This window comes from Sturnus vulgaris, chromosome 20, assembly GCF_052056855.1.
Source record: "Sturnus vulgaris isolate bStuVul1 chromosome 20, bStuVul1.hap1, whole genome shotgun sequence".
NCBI lineage: Eukaryota > Metazoa > Chordata > Aves > Passeriformes > Sturnidae > Sturnus > Sturnus vulgaris.
In genome coordinates, this window is record NC_142262.1 from 89,612 (window position 1) to 107,633 (window position 18,022).

General features: G+C 41.1%; 2 protein-coding genes across 13 annotated transcripts in view; one reads left to right on the forward strand and one right to left on the reverse strand.

The window, feature by feature from the left end:
- Positions 1–5,991: 5,991 nt before the first annotated feature.
- On the reverse strand, positions 5,992–17,607 carry SLC16A3 (solute carrier family 16 member 3). 2 transcript variants are annotated; one of them, XM_014887487.2, is made up of 5 exons: positions 17,399–17,607; positions 10,465–10,709; positions 9,823–9,966; positions 8,696–9,463; positions 5,992–7,401 (listed from the first exon to the last, which is right to left on the reverse strand). In XM_014887487.2, exons 2-5 carry the CDS (start codon positions 10,685–10,687, stop codon positions 7,115–7,117), a joined length of 1,422 nt encoding a protein of 473 aa, XP_014742973.1. In that variant the 5' UTR covers positions 10,688–10,709; positions 17,399–17,607; the 3' UTR covers positions 5,992–7,114. The 2 variants fall into 2 exon arrangements, with proteins under 2 accessions (XP_014742973.1, XP_088032716.1); XM_088176590.1 differs by lacking the exon at positions 17,399–17,607 and adding an exon at positions 16,515–16,776.
- Positions 16,563–18,022, forward strand: part of CCDC57 (coiled-coil domain containing 57) — a 31,586-nt gene continuing 30,126 nt past the window's right edge. For 6 of the 11 annotated variants that reach the window (XM_088176603.1, XM_088176596.1, XM_088176595.1 and 3 more), the window contains exon 1: positions 17,697–17,837. The gene's annotated coding sequence lies outside the window, so the exon portion shown is untranslated. Of the gene's footprint in view, positions 16,688–17,696; positions 17,838–18,022 lie in introns of those variants that run through there. The other 5 variants (XR_015807825.1, XM_088176594.1, XM_088176604.1 and 2 more) reach the window with 3 other exon arrangements.

Here is an 18,022-nt window from a genome sequence, read left to right on the forward strand (position 1 = left end):
TTTTATGGTACAAGTACTTAAAAAAAAAAAGAAAATAAATCCTCTGCTTTAAGAAAGCTATTAAGAGAAAACATTTGAATCCATATATTCCATGTTAACTTCTATGAAAATATTCAAAATACTCCTTGGAGGAACTCATCATTTCCAAGGGGAAAAAATACCATAAGCACAATTGTTTGTCTTTGTTTCCTCATGTCCCACACCCTTGAGTATAGCATTGGCTAGAGCAGCATACATGTTGATTTCAAGAATATTTAGTTTCTTTTTTAAAGTAATTAAATATTTAATAATTTATTTTGTTCTTTGACTTTTGTTTTACAAAAGCTGCACTTCACATGTACAAAATATCAGGTAAAAACAAACTGCTGTCTTTTTAATAGTGCTGAGACATCTGGTCAGAAATCAAAATTTAAGCTTCAAGATTGTGAGAAAGTATGATCGATCATGAACTTAATCCTACAGTAGCTTCTGGAATTCACTGGATGCGGTAAGTTAATAATAAAAAGGTTTTACTGTGAAAGAATGCAGTACTTTATTATTAAAAACAGTGAAAACATTCAAGTGACAATTATTGATTTTACGTGTATATGTCTGGGTTTAAGTGACTGTAGGAACCGGAATTGTGTAGACTATGTGCATTGTTCAATACTTTCGTACGAGGAGAGTGCTCAGAAGCCTGGTCTTCAGTAAGAATGTGTTTCACAGCAAAATCATACTGATTTTTTCAGCAGATATTTGCACAGGATTAACACTTTACAAATTCTTCTTAGACTTTGGTGGTTTTTTTTCTTCTTTAATATTATTAAAACCAGTATGATTTGGTTCTTCTGTCAAAACCATTGCATGCTGCAGGCAGAGGGATAGTAGAAAATGAGAACTGTACATACAGAATCTACAAAAATGTGCCTAAAAATGTTCTTTGTTAATCACATTTTGTGCAATTCTTGATTCAAAAGGCTCAAGATCTAGATCTGAGGTGTGTATATAACTATATGCCTAATGAACAAAGAAGAATGTGTAAAAGTAGAAAAAGGGAGAAATGGTTCAAATCATTCTGAGTTATTAAGCCCTAGTCTACAGTGTCTTTGCTGTGATCAGGATGCTTGGGATGGGATGTGGAAGAAAACAAGACTTCATTTGCAACATTATGCACTGCATCATGCACTAGGAAGAAAGCACTTAGTCCTTAGCACGCTACAAGAAAAAAAATTTTTGCTTAATTACAGTCCTCAGCTTGGTTCAGACCTGCAGGCATTACAGGCACAAAGGCAGGACACAGCTTCTGGTATTTCCCTTAAATCTTTAAGGAAAGGATAAACGGGGATAGTTTGAGGTCATGCATGGATCTTTTTCTTGGAAGACCCCGAGCAGCAAATGTTTCTCTGTTCTCACAGCTAAAAAAATGTGGTTTTTCATTTGTCTGACATGTCAACAATGGATCTTAAGGCATATTTTTCAACAAGACTCAAAATGTCTTTTGCTATGTAAGAGTTTTAAGTACTAATATCTGGATACACTGATTCATTGAATTCAGAGTTTTATTGTGAAAGGTTGTAAACTGTTGAAAAGAGTAGATGAAAAGTCAGAGCTAGAGCTATCCTATCTTAATGCTCTGAAATATTCATCTGGGAGTAGTGAGGAAGGCTGCCAGCTCAAATGGTCTTGACATGATGAAGCATATATGAAGAGTCAAGGAACTAACGGTGTATAACTAGAAGTAAGTAGCTTTTTACTCTGTCTCTAATTTGCCATACATTCTCAGACAAATAGAGGACAGCTGATCTCACAGACTGTGTCACTAGCAAAATGCTTTTAAGAGCATAAGCATTTTAATGCTCTTCAGTAGATACATCTTTTTCTTACTGGCACAAACACAAGCTCCATCTCAGAAGCATTGAGAAAGCTGCTAAAACAATCCATTGCAAAGTTGTTGCTTCTCCTATGCAGTGCCTCTGCTGTTGTCAAGGTTGTTTTCTCTTCCACAAGTAGAAGAGTACTTCTTCAACAGGTCTAGCAGCAGGGAACAGCAGCTGTGCAACTCAGGTCGAGCCCGTTTTCCCCTACAGTGAGTGGTCCTACTTTTTTCTTACTGACTCAGAACCAGAGGCAAAGATAAACTCTGGGTTTCTGTCACAAGGGTGGGTTGACTACACGCTAATAAGTTCTGTCATTTTAGTCCACCTGGTAACATTAATTCCTGTGGCAGCATATGGATTGACTTGGCCATTGGGATGGCAAAGCCTTTGATCACACCTTAAATCTTGCCATTTTAATTAAGCTAGCATAAAAAAGGTAATAATTGTATCTATTCAAACATGGGGGTTTATGTAAACTAGACCTATGAGCTTTTCAGTTTATATCTACAGAGAACCCTTTGACAGTGAGCTTAGAGAGATTTCTGAGATTTCTTGCCAGAGATGCTTAGAATTAAGCACAAATAAGTACCAGTCTTCATATTGCAAGAGATAGGGTTTGCTACATGGAAGAGCTTGTAATTTTGATTCCCTTGGGTGTAGCCTTGAGATTATACCTTGAGTACCCAGTCCTAGCTAAGGTACCATAGGAGCCAAAAAACCACAACATAAATGTCTGCCTACACTGTGTTTTCTTGGGAGCTTTCAAGTTCTAAAGAGCATCACTTGACAGTAAAGACAGCTTCCTGACCTGTTGGTGTTCAAAATATTTTGGGCTTTATAAGTCATGACAGTTCATAAAACTTTGCCTGCAAACAAAACCTGGAGCACTATTCAGAGGCGAACATTAATATTTTTTATACAGCACAAAATTAATTGCTGCTATTTTAAATTAGATGATGCTTTGAAATAGTCTTCAGGATCATTTACAGCAGAAGCACATGTCCATTTGAAATTAGCCGAACTATGAGTCATGGCAAAATCAGTCCCCTTGCTCACATTAAATTTTGGCTGTCTGTCAACGAAGTGTCAGCTCTTCTCTATATAAACACTCTTGTCCCTGTGTAGCTGTTTTAGGCATGTGCAAATGAAGCCCAATGTCCATATTGTCTTGTTAAAAATTTCTTCTGAGCTTATTTTCTCAAACCCACACTTTTTGACAACCAGGTATTTATTCACTACATTTGCAACAGTTTACTAGAAAAGCATTAAAAAAATATAGGTATACACATTACATTGAAGTTCATTAACAAACAAAATGTCATCTTGCGCAAAATTGAAGTGTATTTCCATAATCCTAAAGACAGGTGTGGCAAAGAGACACAGATGCACATACACAAGAGTCAGTACTTACCGCTGTTAACACAGAAGAGTTTGCATTCTGAAATTCTTCTGTTTATGATTGTCTACCAAACTAAACATTTTCTTTGGGATGTACCAAAGGTGCATAAATATTTTGCTTTTTCATTTTGAAGTTTGGTTGTTTGATTAGGGGAATGTTCTAATTTATTTTTAAAGAATCATTCTACATTGCCTAATACATGTTGGTGTGGCTGGAATTTAATATTAGCACAAGATCTTGCCAGTCCTTTACACCATACCTTCATACTAACTCAAGTCTCAACTTTAGGGAACTGGCTAAGCTTGAAACAGATAGCTGCATCACTTTAAGACTTCTAGCTCTGCTGAGGTCTTCTAGGCTCCAAATAGCTACAAAATATTTCATTAAGAATTTTCAAAAAAGCAAACTGATCTCTGTATAGGAGGAAGAAAATAATTTTAACTCTGCTTATTGTCTAACAAATGGGCAAACTGTCTCTAATCTACTCCTGTGGGTATTTTGCATGTTATATATATATACATATATATGTACATACATGTACATATGTATACACCTATGTAAATATGTATGTGCAAACACATGTATACTTTTTTATATAGTCTCTGTGTATTACTGGCATTTATATGCATTTCCTCTCCTTGCATCAGCCCCTTATTTTCCTAAGATCCATTACATAATCAATCATACAGTATTTTAACCATAAACCTATAGTACACAATTTATAGAATGTATGAAGATCCAGAATGCTTTAAAAATTTTGCTAGCCTGCAGGGTAAAAGACCATTCACTACTTTCAGGGAAGTAATCCTTGAAAACTGTTTTGGTTTTTTGACTGTTTATTTTCCAGACTTCTTAGATGTATTCATGAGCTCTGTGTCTAAATTAATTAAAATTGGTTTCAATGATACAGGAGTAAACTATAATCTTTGGATGTTTGGCAATTCAGTTGCATAATTGCCTACATTCCCTTCCTTTTCTGTTTTTTTCAAATCACAACATTTTGATCAGGTGAAGGTTGAACAAAAGTTCATCTGGGTAGATATGGCAAGAAACTGTCTGCCTGTGACCCTGAGCAATCAGTCTCTTTAGCAATGCTTTATGGCTTCGACCACGTACAGCCTCAAAATATATGGATGAGCACATCTTGCAGACATCTCTTAAGGGCATCTTAGTAGTATTGAGATTAAAGAAATACAGTGCCAAATTCCCTGCAGGAATTTTAAATAAATTCCTTGCTTTTAAAGATACAAAATACATATTTTTTAATATCTATCAATCTATTTAAATATTTACAATAAGCAGAGTTAAATTAAAAAGGAGCCTGGCTGGATTGTGCTGGGAACCTAAGGACTAGCTGCTTGCGGGTTTTAGTTTTGGTTGGTTTTGGTTTTTTAATACATTGGTGAGGAAGGAGAGAGATGTGTAAAACAGGAGATGAGTGTGAAGGCCTTTGCAGCCATGCTGATGGGAGCGGTTGGATACAGGCTGCAGCACAGTCTCGTGTAGTGGCCAGCAGGTGTCCAGCCTAGGGATCTGGCATGGAGGTTTCCTTCCCATCAGTATAACAAAACCCTTTCCAAGAAGATAAAGGCAGCTGAACAGAAAGAGGATTGGAGGGCTAGCACACACTTGGATGTTACCCTTGAATTGGACAGAATGGGAGCAAGGACCTTAATTGGCTCTGGAACTCCAAAGTACTCTCAAGCCTGCCACTTTTGATGTTGCTAAGAGAGCTGCATTAGGAGTTTCTCACCTTTGTATTGATGCTTCTTGTAATTAATTACAATTATGAAAGATTCTACACTGCTCATATGGCTTTTTAAACTGCTTAGTGAATTAAATTATAACCCTTTTTTCCCTCACAGTCAATAGAGGAGTCCTTTGATTTGACTGCTCTCATTCAGTAAGCATCTTCTGCTGCCATAAATACTGCAAACCATTGGTAGGTCTGTGCTGAAAATGGCAGAAGAGCGTTGGCAGTCCCAGTCAGAGTGATTGAGTTGAAGAAAATAACTTGCATAGGCAAATGAGGACTTTCTGTGAACACTTTTTACTTATTTTACTTACAAGTTTTCCTTACAAGACTATTTATGGTTTCTTGTTGAAACGCGTCTCCTTGTCTTCCTAACTTCCTCTTCTGTCTCAAATCACACAAAATTGCAACATAAAATTTTCTGTTTCCAGCTTAACCATAAAAGTATTATGTATGGAAAATGAAATATAGTCTAGAAAGTCTGTGTGATAAGCACAAATGACATTCTGTCATGTATTAAGCAGTCTAGACACTTTGCAGAATGTACAGAAACTTAAAATTGTGCCAAAACCTGAGGTCAAAGGAATAACCATTTAGTTCTGTGATAACAGCATGGCGTTATCTAGCAAAGAAATCCAGTGATCGAAGCATACAGTAAGACAAAAATGGCTCTCTGAGAATCTGAATTCACCTTTGGAAAGGTTTCTGGTTTTTGTTTTTTGGAACAATGGGAGACTCCAATCTGAAAGGTGTATCAGGCCTTCATGTATCATCTGAAGCAGTCTCCAAGGATATAATAAATTACTCTGTGGATTCCGTTTTTCTCTTGCCTTCTGGAGCTCTCAGTGTTGTGTTTCAAGGATCAATTTAGTCTTTAGTAAACTGGAGCGAAGTTCAGTACGTAAGCTGTTACAACTGGGAAGTGTCATTCATTACAATTGCTGCCACTAAATTAATAAAAGACTTCAAAATAAAGCACTACACAGGATATAAAAACAGTTTATTTTACGCAGCATCCATTTCTTTTAAAAGTTATGATTCTAACTTTCCGATTTCTATGCAATGTTGTTCCAAAAATGCAAAATCATTTTGAAGAAACTTCCAAAATGGAAGCTGGTCTCTGTGATAGTTCACTAGAGAATGGTTCATGGTTTTGGCACTTTGTTTCTGTTAAAAATTTAAAGGGGATACTGAGTTTTAAGGGATTAGGGTCTTTTCGTTTTCAGTTATTAAGTGGAACAATTTTGGCACCTGAAAGCCAATATTCCTTTGCTACTACTAAGAAAATGGAATCTGTTACAGTTAGTCTGTTTTGAAGATTGTTACTGCAGTTACAAAGCCTAGACAGCTTTTTATAAGCAGATTTGAGAGGTGAGGTGCAGTAGCATGATTTTATATTAAAAAAATGACATTTTTTTAGTGGTTTTGGGTGGAAAAAAATTAGAATGCCTTCCTTTTCTATTCAGTATCATGCCATTATAAAAATTAGGTATCATGTTCTATCATGTTTCCTCAAACAGCAAGAACAGATGATAATTGCAAAAGTTACAGGTTTAGGCAGAAATGCATTTACATAAATCAAAGTTACATTATTATCAAAATTAAATTAGGGCTGATCCTATTCTAAAAAATCTAAAAAGGTAAGAAATTAAAAAAATCTAATGGAGACCTTTAAGTTCCTGAGATTTTTATCCATCTCAAACTCTTCCTTTCACAGAGAACATAGGGAAATTATATTTAGCCACACAACACAGCAATTTCATCAATATTGTCTGAAAACATATATATAATTCCACTTTTCTTAAATATGCTTTTCCTGTATCTTCCAAGTGAGCAGTTTCTGGTGATGCATAGCAAGAGCCTACTGGTGTTCATAAAAGCTTTTTAGTTTACATAAAATGTATAACCACAGTGTTCCACCTTTTACCAATAAAGCTAATTATCCAGTAAGATGTTGTCTAGCTAATCAGCTTCCAAAGAGACCTGGTGAGCTGACTAGCCCCCAGTTACTAAAGCAAATGGCCCACACCTAAACTATTTCTGTTTCTAAAATAAATAGTGTTGAAAATCTTTCTCTTCTGAACACTTTTCAGTTCCTTGTCATGCTCACACACATGTTTCTGGGTTAGTTACAACTTCACCATTTTTTTCAGGCTCATCTTTCAGAAACTGCTCCACTTCAATAGAGTCCACCTTGGCATCGTCAGGAGTTTTGTTTTCAGATTTGTTTAATTCCTCTCTTTCTGCTGCTTCTTCTTTTGTATGTGGTTCTTCTGATTTTTTCTTAATGCAGAAGAAATTTCCCAAGGCCAATACAAGAGCTGAGGTGGTAACTTCAATTCCAGCAATAATGAAAACAAACATGTACCTTCCCGTTGCATCCAGGAGCTTTCCTGAAAAAAGCAACATTCCAGGTAATTAATAAAAGTGATTGTCTTGCAGCGAATATTTTTCTGCCTTTTTAAAACATTTTGACTCTCTTGTCTAGAATCCCCATGACTACCTAACCAAGTTTTTTTAAATTGGATTTAAACAAGTTTATAACAAAATATTTCTCAATTATTTCAGTTCAGTTTTAACAGTCACTGACATTACATGACGTCTCAAAACACATACTCCGCTGCACACATGGAGGCATGCAGTTCATCTGAAATAAAACCAGCCTCGCCTTCATAAGCAAGAGATCAAACACGTGCTTTGTATTTCAGATAAAAATGTGTGCATCCATGGATGGGATCTGTATCATGATCTGATCATCATTATCCTCTTGCTCCCAATCTCATTTACCTTTCTACATGGGCAGTGCACTGTCAGCTTGAATTGCAAATCTTATTCAATAGTGACTCTGGAGTAACTGACAGATTCTGACACTGGTAAAGGTAAATTTTCACAGGACTTGGTGGATGTGAAAGAACAGGTAGGAGGTTATGAAGGAAGTGCCTCTCCAAACCTAAAGATAAGATGAAGTACTACACAGTATTGATTTTCCCATGAAGGGGGTTCTGCCAAAATAAAAGTACTTGATGTTTGTAGTGTCTGGTATAAACAGTAAACATTTTATGGTGGTGACCTTGTGGGTTTTGGCAGGAAAAGTGTGTTTCAGTTCAGGGTCTGTAAAATTCAGTTCAGGGTCTGTATATTCTTTGATTAGTAATTAATTTGTATTTTGACTTCAAATTAATTAATTTTACTATTTTGTCATGTCTCCTTATTCTTGGGTTGTGAGACATGCAATGGAAGCACTCTTTCTTCCTTAAATCTGGCCAGTTTTATAGTCCTTCCTGTAAGATTTTTTTTTCCTTCAGATGTATTTTTTCCTCCTCCAAATCTACTGCGGATATAGAGAATGTATACTAGTATTTCCCCCCCAAAAAATTGACAGGTTTCATATTCTGAATCCCAGTCAGCTATCTGCCAATAAGAAGTTCAGTGCAGGCTTTCAAAGAAGAAATAGCATCTCCAGATGGCAATTTAACCAACTCTGAAATAGATCCAAGAAGGAAAAGGTTCATTCCATCCGTTCTTGGACTATGTCAGAGTTTAACTGCAGAAAGCCTTTGAAACGTGCAACATTAGCACAATCTGCGTTTCTCGAGTGACTCGCATCTTTTTCTCAGCTCCCTTATATTTTGTGTAAATGGATGCAATGCACACAATTTCAAATTCTGAACTAAATGGCATACTTGCCTGCTGATGGTGGGCCAATCAGAACAGCCATAGCTTCTGCCAGGAGCACTAAACCGATAGCACTGGAAAACTTCTGTGTACCAACGATAGCCATGAGAACTTCAAACTGAAGAGCACCTACCATTCCATAAGAAATGCCAAAGAAAATGCAAAAGACCACCAGTCCACCATAATCAGCAGACAGAGAACCCATGAGATCTGTAAAGCCATTAAAAATCATAGCAAAACTGAAGAGGTAGACACAGCGTGGTCTAACCCATTTAAGACCAGCTACCATTCCACAGACTGGGCGAGCAAAGATATCAATGAATCCCAAAATAGTCAGAAGAAAAGCTGCGTTAGTGTCTTGATATCCTAAATCCTTGGCATAACTCACAACGAACACTGGGGGAACAAAGAGGCCAAGCACCATGATAGATGCTGCTATAGCATAGATTACAAAACCACCGTCTTTAAACACACTGAAATCCAGAAGTTTTTTCTTCGCTTTCTTCTCAGCTGGCTCTTTGGTAGCTTCAGCCTTTTTGGGTGGTTCCAAAGGTCTCATTAGTGCTCCGCATACACAGCAGTTGAGCAGCATCCCACCCAGGATAAGGAATCCTCCTCTCCAACCATACTCATGTTGTAGTATCTGCCCCAACGGTGAGAGAGCACAAAGAAACACTGGACTCCCAGCTGCAGAGAGCCCATTGGCTAAGGGCCGGCGTTTGTCAAAGTAACGGTTTAACATGATGAGTGAAGGCTGAAAGTTTAGTGCCAAACCCAAACCTGTAGTAGAGGGTACACAAAAATTAATACTGGCCTGCAATATCATTGTTAAAGATACTCTAATTACAATTTTTCTGACTCATGACTTAAGAGAAAATAGTTTTAGTCCAAATGGACAAAAGACCGCTAAGATAACACAAAGTATTCTACCCCCATAGTATTCCTGTACTTTATGATTACACTTCATGCTATTAAACATTCATAACAAAAATTAATGACCTTTTAATTCCACATTTATCTGCCATCTTTACAAGCCCAGTTGGGTAATCCTGATGTTTCAGGTATTTTTCACTTATACAAAACTTCACCCTAAAGCTAAGACCTAAGTTAACTCATTTTCAGCAATGCGTAGTACTTACCGGTAATCACACCTGCAGTTAGATAGATCTGAACGATGCTTGTGCAGAAGGAAGCTATCACCATCCCCATTGAGGCAAAAAGGCCACCCACCAGCATGACAGGGCGACAACCAAAGCGATTGACACATACACTACAAAGCGGACCTAGGCAAGAAAAGCAAGTTACAGGTGCTAAGATAAACCAGCTTTTGCAACTGATTTTATGACACCTTGTATTTCTTTGTTGGAGTTCAAAGTGTAACATTCATGGCTGGAATCAATGATCTTAAAGATCTAAGGTCATTCCACCCTCAGTAATTCTGACTTCACTTTGTACTTTGTCCATACAGCCAAGCCAATTAGGAAAAATGTCCTTTCCTCTGTAGTCAAGTACTTCAGTCTTTTTTGTCTTCAGAGTGCCTTGTGATTTTTCTTTTTCATCATCTTTAGCAAATACTGAGTTACAGAGATGTAATTTTAAATCCAAGCTGGATGGGCTTAAATAATCTTTTGATTTATGTGATTAATAGTAATTCTTCTTTGGAATGCCTTACTTGCACACAAGTAATGATATGCAGTCATGATACACACTGTAAATGGTTGTAAGATTTACAAACTTAATTGTATGACACAATACTGTTTCAAAACCAGATAACTACTCACCTGTTCCATAAAGCATGGCCAACAGAATGGAAGAAATCCATGCAGTGTCACTATATCCAATGCCAAATTCCCGGATAAGTTCTTTAAAGAAGACACTGACTGCCTTAGGAAAGGCATAGGAGAATCCTGTGATGATAAAACAGCCAAAAAGGACAGCCCAGCCCCAGCCTCCATCAGGGGCTTTAACACCTGATGGACCATCATCAGCTACGACAGCTCCCATGACGAAGAAGCTTGTGTGTTCCCTAAGAAACAAAAAGCAATTAGTGTCTATAAAATTGCACTACCATTAAAACTAAGGCACAGAACTACTTAGAAGTCTTGAGGATGCAGTTCAATTATAACTATTCCTTGCTTGAGTTCAGTTGTTACGAAGCTTGCAAAAAATACATGAAAATGAGATGTACCCAGCTGAGTTTTAAATGAATGGCCCCTCAGAGCTCTCAGAGTCAGAGCTGGATTGCACCCAAATCACTGTTTCATCAAAAAACTGAAGCCATAACAGCACTTCAGGGGTGTATAAATATGCAATAATTCCTGCATTAAAGCCTGCAAGATTTTTTTATATAAGACCTTGTTACATGAAGCTTCTGGCCTATTCACGTAGGAGACCTGGTGCATCACAAGTGTTGTGTGAAATGGTGGACTAATCACCCAGATTTTTTTTATTCCCCACTGAGCACAGTAGTACACCCCTGATACACTGTTATCTTCAAAAGATAGAAAGATGCCTTTGAGATGATGATGAGCTATCATTTTTCACATCAAGTAAGTTCGTAAACTAAAGTGCAATGAAAATCTCCATGAGCCGTTTTTGTGGATGCTGGGAGTTAATAACTGAAGCAGTGCTCAGTACAACTGCCTGCCTAAAGCAAATACTTTCCATTGTTGTTATTACATAATCAGTAAGAAAAAGTAGTATTTGGTGAATCTCGGCTCAAATATATAAAGAATAGGAATAAGATGTAAAAATGAAGCACTTCAGGGGGTAGGAAGCATTGTCACACACTACTTCCAAGTTGTCAGAATATGTCATTTGGAGTGAAGGTTTAAAATGTTGGAGGAAGAGTTGGGCAGTTTTTGTTTGTTTCCGTTACCCATCTAATAGCAACACGAAGTTAGTAATAATACATGAGCATGCACTGTTGAAAAGTAGCAACTGGCAATCTCTCCAGAGTGCTTATACAGTGCTGGATGGGGACATTCAGAGCCTTCTGCGCATACGCTGGGACAGTCTTTTCGTCTATAGCGAAGTTGCTATAAGAGCAGCCTCTGCAAACCTACAGTGCTGAACCCCGATAGCAAACGACATGGACACAATATGAAGCGGCGAGTGGCTTTGAGAAGAAACACCGTTAAGAACTACTTGGCGGCTCACTTGTTCCTTCCAGAAGAAAGCTGTCCAAGCTTTTCGGGGGGCCAGAAGTCAACTCGGCACCCGGCGCACCGAGCCTGGCGACCCAGCTCCCCCGCCCCGCCCCGCCCCCGCTCCCGCCCGCGGCCCCGCCTGACCCCGCGCGGCGGTGCCGGCAGGGCGCGCGCGGGCGGCCGCCGCACCGAGACGTGCGGGACGTGACTCGGGCGCGGGGCGGGCGGAGCCGGGGCCGCACCCCCGCCCAGCGCTCGCAACCGGGGTTGCCGGAACCCGGTGCTTCCACAGGACGGGGAAACGTCCTCCTTCCTGGCCGTTCTTGAGCTCTTCCCTGCCCAGCAAAGCAAGTCAGCCTGTAAGAGACACATTCGGTTGAACCTGCCTTACGGAACTTCGCCATGAGGAACAGTCTCTAAAACGGGTTTATGTTTTGTTGTGATGAAAGAGCTACTTACCAGAGGGAACCTGGCCTACTTTCCAGCATTTCGTAAAAATAGGCCTACAGGGAAATACACAGTAATATCCATTTACTCTCCTTTACATCATGTCTACTACAACATTTGGCTAAAAATCACCATAAGCCGGCACACCAGATCTTCAAATGCCATCCTTTCAAGAGTGGTTAACATTTGCACACAAGTGCCTCAGAAACAGCTCTCTTAAAGGGAAGAGTTGATGAGAATTTGGATTGTTCTGCCTGCAGAACAGGATGCTCTGGGGAAACCTTACTGCACCTTTCCAGTGCCTGAAGCAGCTACAAGAGTGCTGGAGAGGGACTTGTTACAAGGGCATGTAGTGATAGAACTGGAGGGAATGGCTTCAAACTGACATTAGGTTTATATTAGGTATTAGGAAGAAATTCTTTAAGGATTATGAGCCCCTGGCAAAGGTTGCCCAGAGAAGCTGTGGCTGTCACATCCCTGGAAGATTTCCAGGCCAGGTTGGACAGGGCTTGGAGCAACCTGGCCTAATGGAAGGTGTTCCTGCCATGGCAGCGGGTTGGAATGAGATTAACTTCAAGGTTTCTTCCAACCCAAACCACTCTTATGATTCTACAATCAATGTTATTCATCTGCTTTTGTCCATTGGTTGTTCATGTTAAGGCATCAGAATACAAAGACCATTAACCAGAACTAAATGAATGCTGTCTCCATAAAAACAGCAAGAATGCACTTCGTCCTGGTGTGCCTTACTAGGCTAAGACTGGTCACCTCCTTAAGAAATAATAAGGAAGTAGTGCGGAGGTTCCTGTGCAGAATGTACAAACAAGAGGTACCACCTTTAGAAAAGGCAGGCTTGTGGTTGATCTGCACAGGTCAACCTGTGCAGAAAAAAAAAAAAATCTCTTTACTTAAGATTTTGCTACAGTGCTGAGATATTATCAAAACCTGCTAAGACAGGAGCCTCCTGCCTAACTATTGCAAGAGCTTGCTTTACTTTGTCCTTTGGCTAGCTCAGCCCTATTTAGAGGCAAAGGATTACATTTAACTGCCTCAGTTTCGCATCTCCACAAAAGATACGATAGTATTGTCAGTACTTATTCCAGATTCCTTCTGTCATTAATGGGTTCTTGCTTTGGTAATGTGTAAAACAAAGGTAGCATCTGGGGTTTCATCTTCCTGATATTATCTTCTTGTTGTCATGGAAACTAATATAGACTCAGTTAGGAGGAAATATTAGGTAGCATTGTGGGTGGTGTGATGGTGTGGTTTCTGGGATGATGTATATAAAAGGTGAACATTTGTATTATAAAAGAGACCAGCTAGAAATAGCAAGAATCTATTATTTGTGTTTAGCCAATACTCTTATTGGCAACATAGCTGTACTTAATGGTCAGCAGTGTGGGTAGGAAGGACATTTATGAGCATGTACACTGACCTATATAGCTTGAGAACTTACTGTTCTCAAGAAGAATTAATTTCAAGAATTCTCAGGAATAATTAGTATCTTCTAACTATGGCTGAAATCTACACAACCTTGAATTTCTGTGATACAAATAAAAGATGGTTATCAAAAACAGAACATAAGCTTCCAAGTAGGCAACCCAGTTCAGCCTAGACTTCAGTCTGGAACTCCACCCAGTTGAGAAATACATAGCTACAAAATAAGGAAGATGGTATAAACTGAGTAATGTAGAGATCCTCCTTCAGTTTTCTTATCTGTGAAACAAAGAAAATAATGATTCCCTCTTCATAGGGTGGTGGGGGTATGAATACATTGAAAAGCATAGGCTGCTCAACACTGTGTTAATAGGAGTTACAAACCTCCTGTATTTGCCCAAGGGTATTAAAATCTAAGCAGACTAAACAAAATATGCATGTTATTCTTGGTTTTAAGTAAGGATTCCTAAGACTAACCAACTCTGCTGAATTTTTTCAGGAAATTATTCCTGAAAAAATACTTCTATTTTAATATTCTCCAGACCCTTATGATAGCCCTCTGCATATAGAACAACTACCCTTTGTATTGACATCACTGACATCTGCCTATTCACCATGACTTTAACTCTTTCCTGATAATCTAAAGTACAAATACATATATCTTTAGATCATATTTTATTACAACTCAGGAACGTCATAGAAGCCATTTAGATGGGTCAGTGGTATAACCCACTAGTGCATTTCCTGTGGCTCACCTGCTTAAATATTAGCCATATTGAATTATATGCTCATTCCAAAGGCTGCTGCAAACTTCTGTTCCCTACAAAATCATTACCATATTTGTCAATGCCTATCCTGACCTCCTGTCCTCCTTACAAGGCCCCACAGTGACTGCCACTGTCCCGTTTTGGCCTCCTCTATTTCAACTGAGACAAGTTCCCAGCTCTACTGCCTTTCTTAAAGGTTTGCCAGTTTGCCACATTCTCTCATCTCCCTCTCAGAACTCCTACGATAATTCTGTGCTGTCTGTAGCTGCAAGTGACGTTCCATACCAAATCTTGGCTATTAATCATTTTCCAGTTCCCATTTAGCCTCAAAACATCTGAACTGTTCACTGCTGCTGCACAGTGAGTAACATCCATTACAAGTTATTAGCAGACCGCACTGACAGTAAATTCACACTGCAATTTTATATGTAGCAGATAACACTAACCAGCCTACATTCTGTTATCTGGGTAAAGTGTTCTGTAGGGAAAGTTGTGACTATTCATTTGCTTGTTTTATTTTGTATCATGAAAATGTTAGAGCCCCACTCGTTATATTATTTGGGGAAACAAATATACTAGTCCTATTACAATAGCTTTGTCGACCTCCAGAGTTACTGTATCCATAGCAAATGCCCATTTTCTGGAGAAATGGATTTATTTTGCTAAAAGTCTGTGGGTTTTTTTACACCACATCTTTCACCATAAATTCTTAATGTCAGCATCAGAGCAGCACCTTAACACCAGAGAGCACATGCTCTTTCTGTGTTCACAGAAAAGTGACAAACGTGCCTTAGGTTATATTGTAATTATCTGACTGTTTTAAAAAATATAAGTTGCAGAATATTTCAAAATAATAATAATATAATGATATATGCTATATCATATATAATAATATATTAGTATATTTTATAATAATATATAATAATAATATTTCAAAAACATAAGTTGCAGAATCCCAACTTCCGTTAGGAACAACTTACAACTCTTTTTCATGTCTCATGAAAATTAATTTCAGCCCTGCAGCTGTGATGGCTTTGCAATGCGCTGAAGCTTTAGAAAAACATAAATGCATGACAATTGCTTATAGTGGAGAAGTGTCCTTATATTGTTTCGTATAAAACCAAAAAATGACAGCGCTAGATGAATACTAACTAAGTGTCTAGTCCTGTCACCAGCTGGGCATTTGCATTTATTTTTGCAGAATTCCATGAAACTACCATAATATATATATATATATATATATATATATATATATATATATGAAGTGCTCGCATGCACATGCACCGTATCTCAAGCTAAGTGAGCACATGTAGCTGAATACAGTGAGAAAAGATCGTCTAGCTCAGAGGTGTCATTTTATATAATCACTTTGGACAGTGCAGCTGCATAATAGGGTGTCATACATAAAGATATGTAAATTGCCACTTCAGATACAATTTAAAACACCACCTTCTTATTTCTATAATATACCTTGAGTTATACTTCTGACTGAACTACAAGAGGTGTACTGTACTAATAGATTCTGATTTATATTTTAAAACGGCTGCCACACTGCTTCATCTGAAATAAACACTGCAAAACCGTACATGACTTTACTCTGTGACATTCTAAATTGAACAGTTTACCCAAGAGGCGTGCGTTTCCACTAGTGCTAACGGTCTGCGCCTGTGAGGAAGCTGAATTACTGAAATTCAACTCCACCTTTGTGCGCTTTTTCTTCTCTCCACAGAATTGCTTAGAAGGCAAGCCGAAGACCCCTCCAAGTTTTTTGCGAGCAGCGTCCGAAAAATGCCCTTTCCCAAGAGATGGAGAGGGGCTACGGCGGCCGCCGCGAGGAAGGGGGTGTAGGAGGGAGAGGGGTTGGGAATACAATGGTGGCGGTCGCGGCGTCGCCACGGCCACGGCCGCTCGCGCGGCGCTCCGGGGCGGGCACGTAGCCCGCGCAGCCCTCAGCCTCCCGCGGAGGGCTCGGTTCGCCGCCGCGGCCGATCCTCACGCAGACCAGGGAGATGCCGCGCGATTCCACCCTACCGTTCTTAGTGTGCTTGAAGCCAGTAACGGAGTTCACGCCCGGGGCTGCGATGGTGTCCTTGTGAGGGAACAGTCCCTCAGGCTGCTCGTCGCTCTCTCTGACAGACCTGAACGGTCACCGCTATGACAAAGAACCCAAATTCACCTCCCGGGGCTCGACACTGAAACAGGAGGTGAGCAGTAGCGAAGGGACCGCAGAGGCGAGGCTTTGGCGGAGACCCTCGCGCCCCAGTAGTGGTGTGAGGCCACGAATGGCGGAAACAAAGCCCGAGCTCGCGGGTGTCCCACGAGCCACCGGCGTGGCACTGTACGTGCCCTCGGGCTGGCGGCACTACGCGCCAAGGCGTGACTCGGCCGCCAGAGGAGAAGCTGGGGCCAGCGCTCTCTCGTAGCAGGCGGAGCGGGGTTCGGTGGCCAGCACCGCTCAGCGCCCGGACAGCGCTTTCAGGCCGGTGGCTCTGAGGACATTGGGCGATCCATACGGCAACGCGGGTTTCCCGACGAAGAGGTGCGCCCGCGTGGTCCCATGAGCGAGGAGAAACGCAGCCGGCGGGACGGCGCCCCGCCGACTCTCGTGGGGTGGTGCCAAGGGGTGTGAGGACAGTCGGCGTCGGTGCCCACGTCCCCATCGGCGCTCAGCGCAGCCTCTGGGCAAGGGATGAACCTGCGACTCGTAAGCCGCGTTTTGCCCAAAGCTTGGGCGGCGCTCGGGCGCATCCGCTGCCCGAGAGAGCCCCACGCAGAGAAGCAACCTCGGTCAGCCCGGCGCTCTGCATTCGGCTCACCCGGCTCCGGACCCCCCACCCCGCACTCCCCACGGCGTTCGTCCGGGTGCGCCCGGCAAACACTCCGCACCATCACGCACGACGGCTCCGCCTCAGTACCTGAGTCACGTCCCGCGCCTCAGCGTGAGGATGTCCGTGCTCGCGCCGGACCGCAGCCCGCTGTCCCCGTGTGCCCACGCAGACCCGCCCCAGACCGTCTGGTCCCGCCGGCTGGGGAGCGCTCCCGCGCGGCGGGTCCGTGGCTGCTCGCCCCTCCCTGCTGCCAGGGGCGCGCCCTGGGTCCTATCGCCGCCGCGGTGACTCTCCCTCCGCCACAGGTTCTTCCGCGCAGAGGCCCCGGCCGCTGCAGCGCAGCTCCGCCGGAGCTGGCTCGGAGCGGGGCCCCAGGGCCTCACAAGCCATCAGCACGAGCTTTGCGCTGCTTGCCTAGAGTGCAATGCAGGGCTGGATCCTGCTGGCGTGGATGCTGCACTGGCTGTCCGGAGGAACAGGTCCTGAGCAGTGGACTTCAACTTATGAACGGGTTTCTGCGGTTGAGGTTTGTTCTGTGCTGCCGTTTATGTTTTCCTGGGAGCCATCACAGTTTCCTCCTTGTGTGCTTCCATGAGAATTACTCTTACGAGCTTCCTTCCTTCGTTGTTTTCTTCTTAGTAATTTTGAGTGTGATATTGTGCATTCGGTAGACAAACCTCAGGCTTCCCTCCTCATCCTTTACCAAGGGAG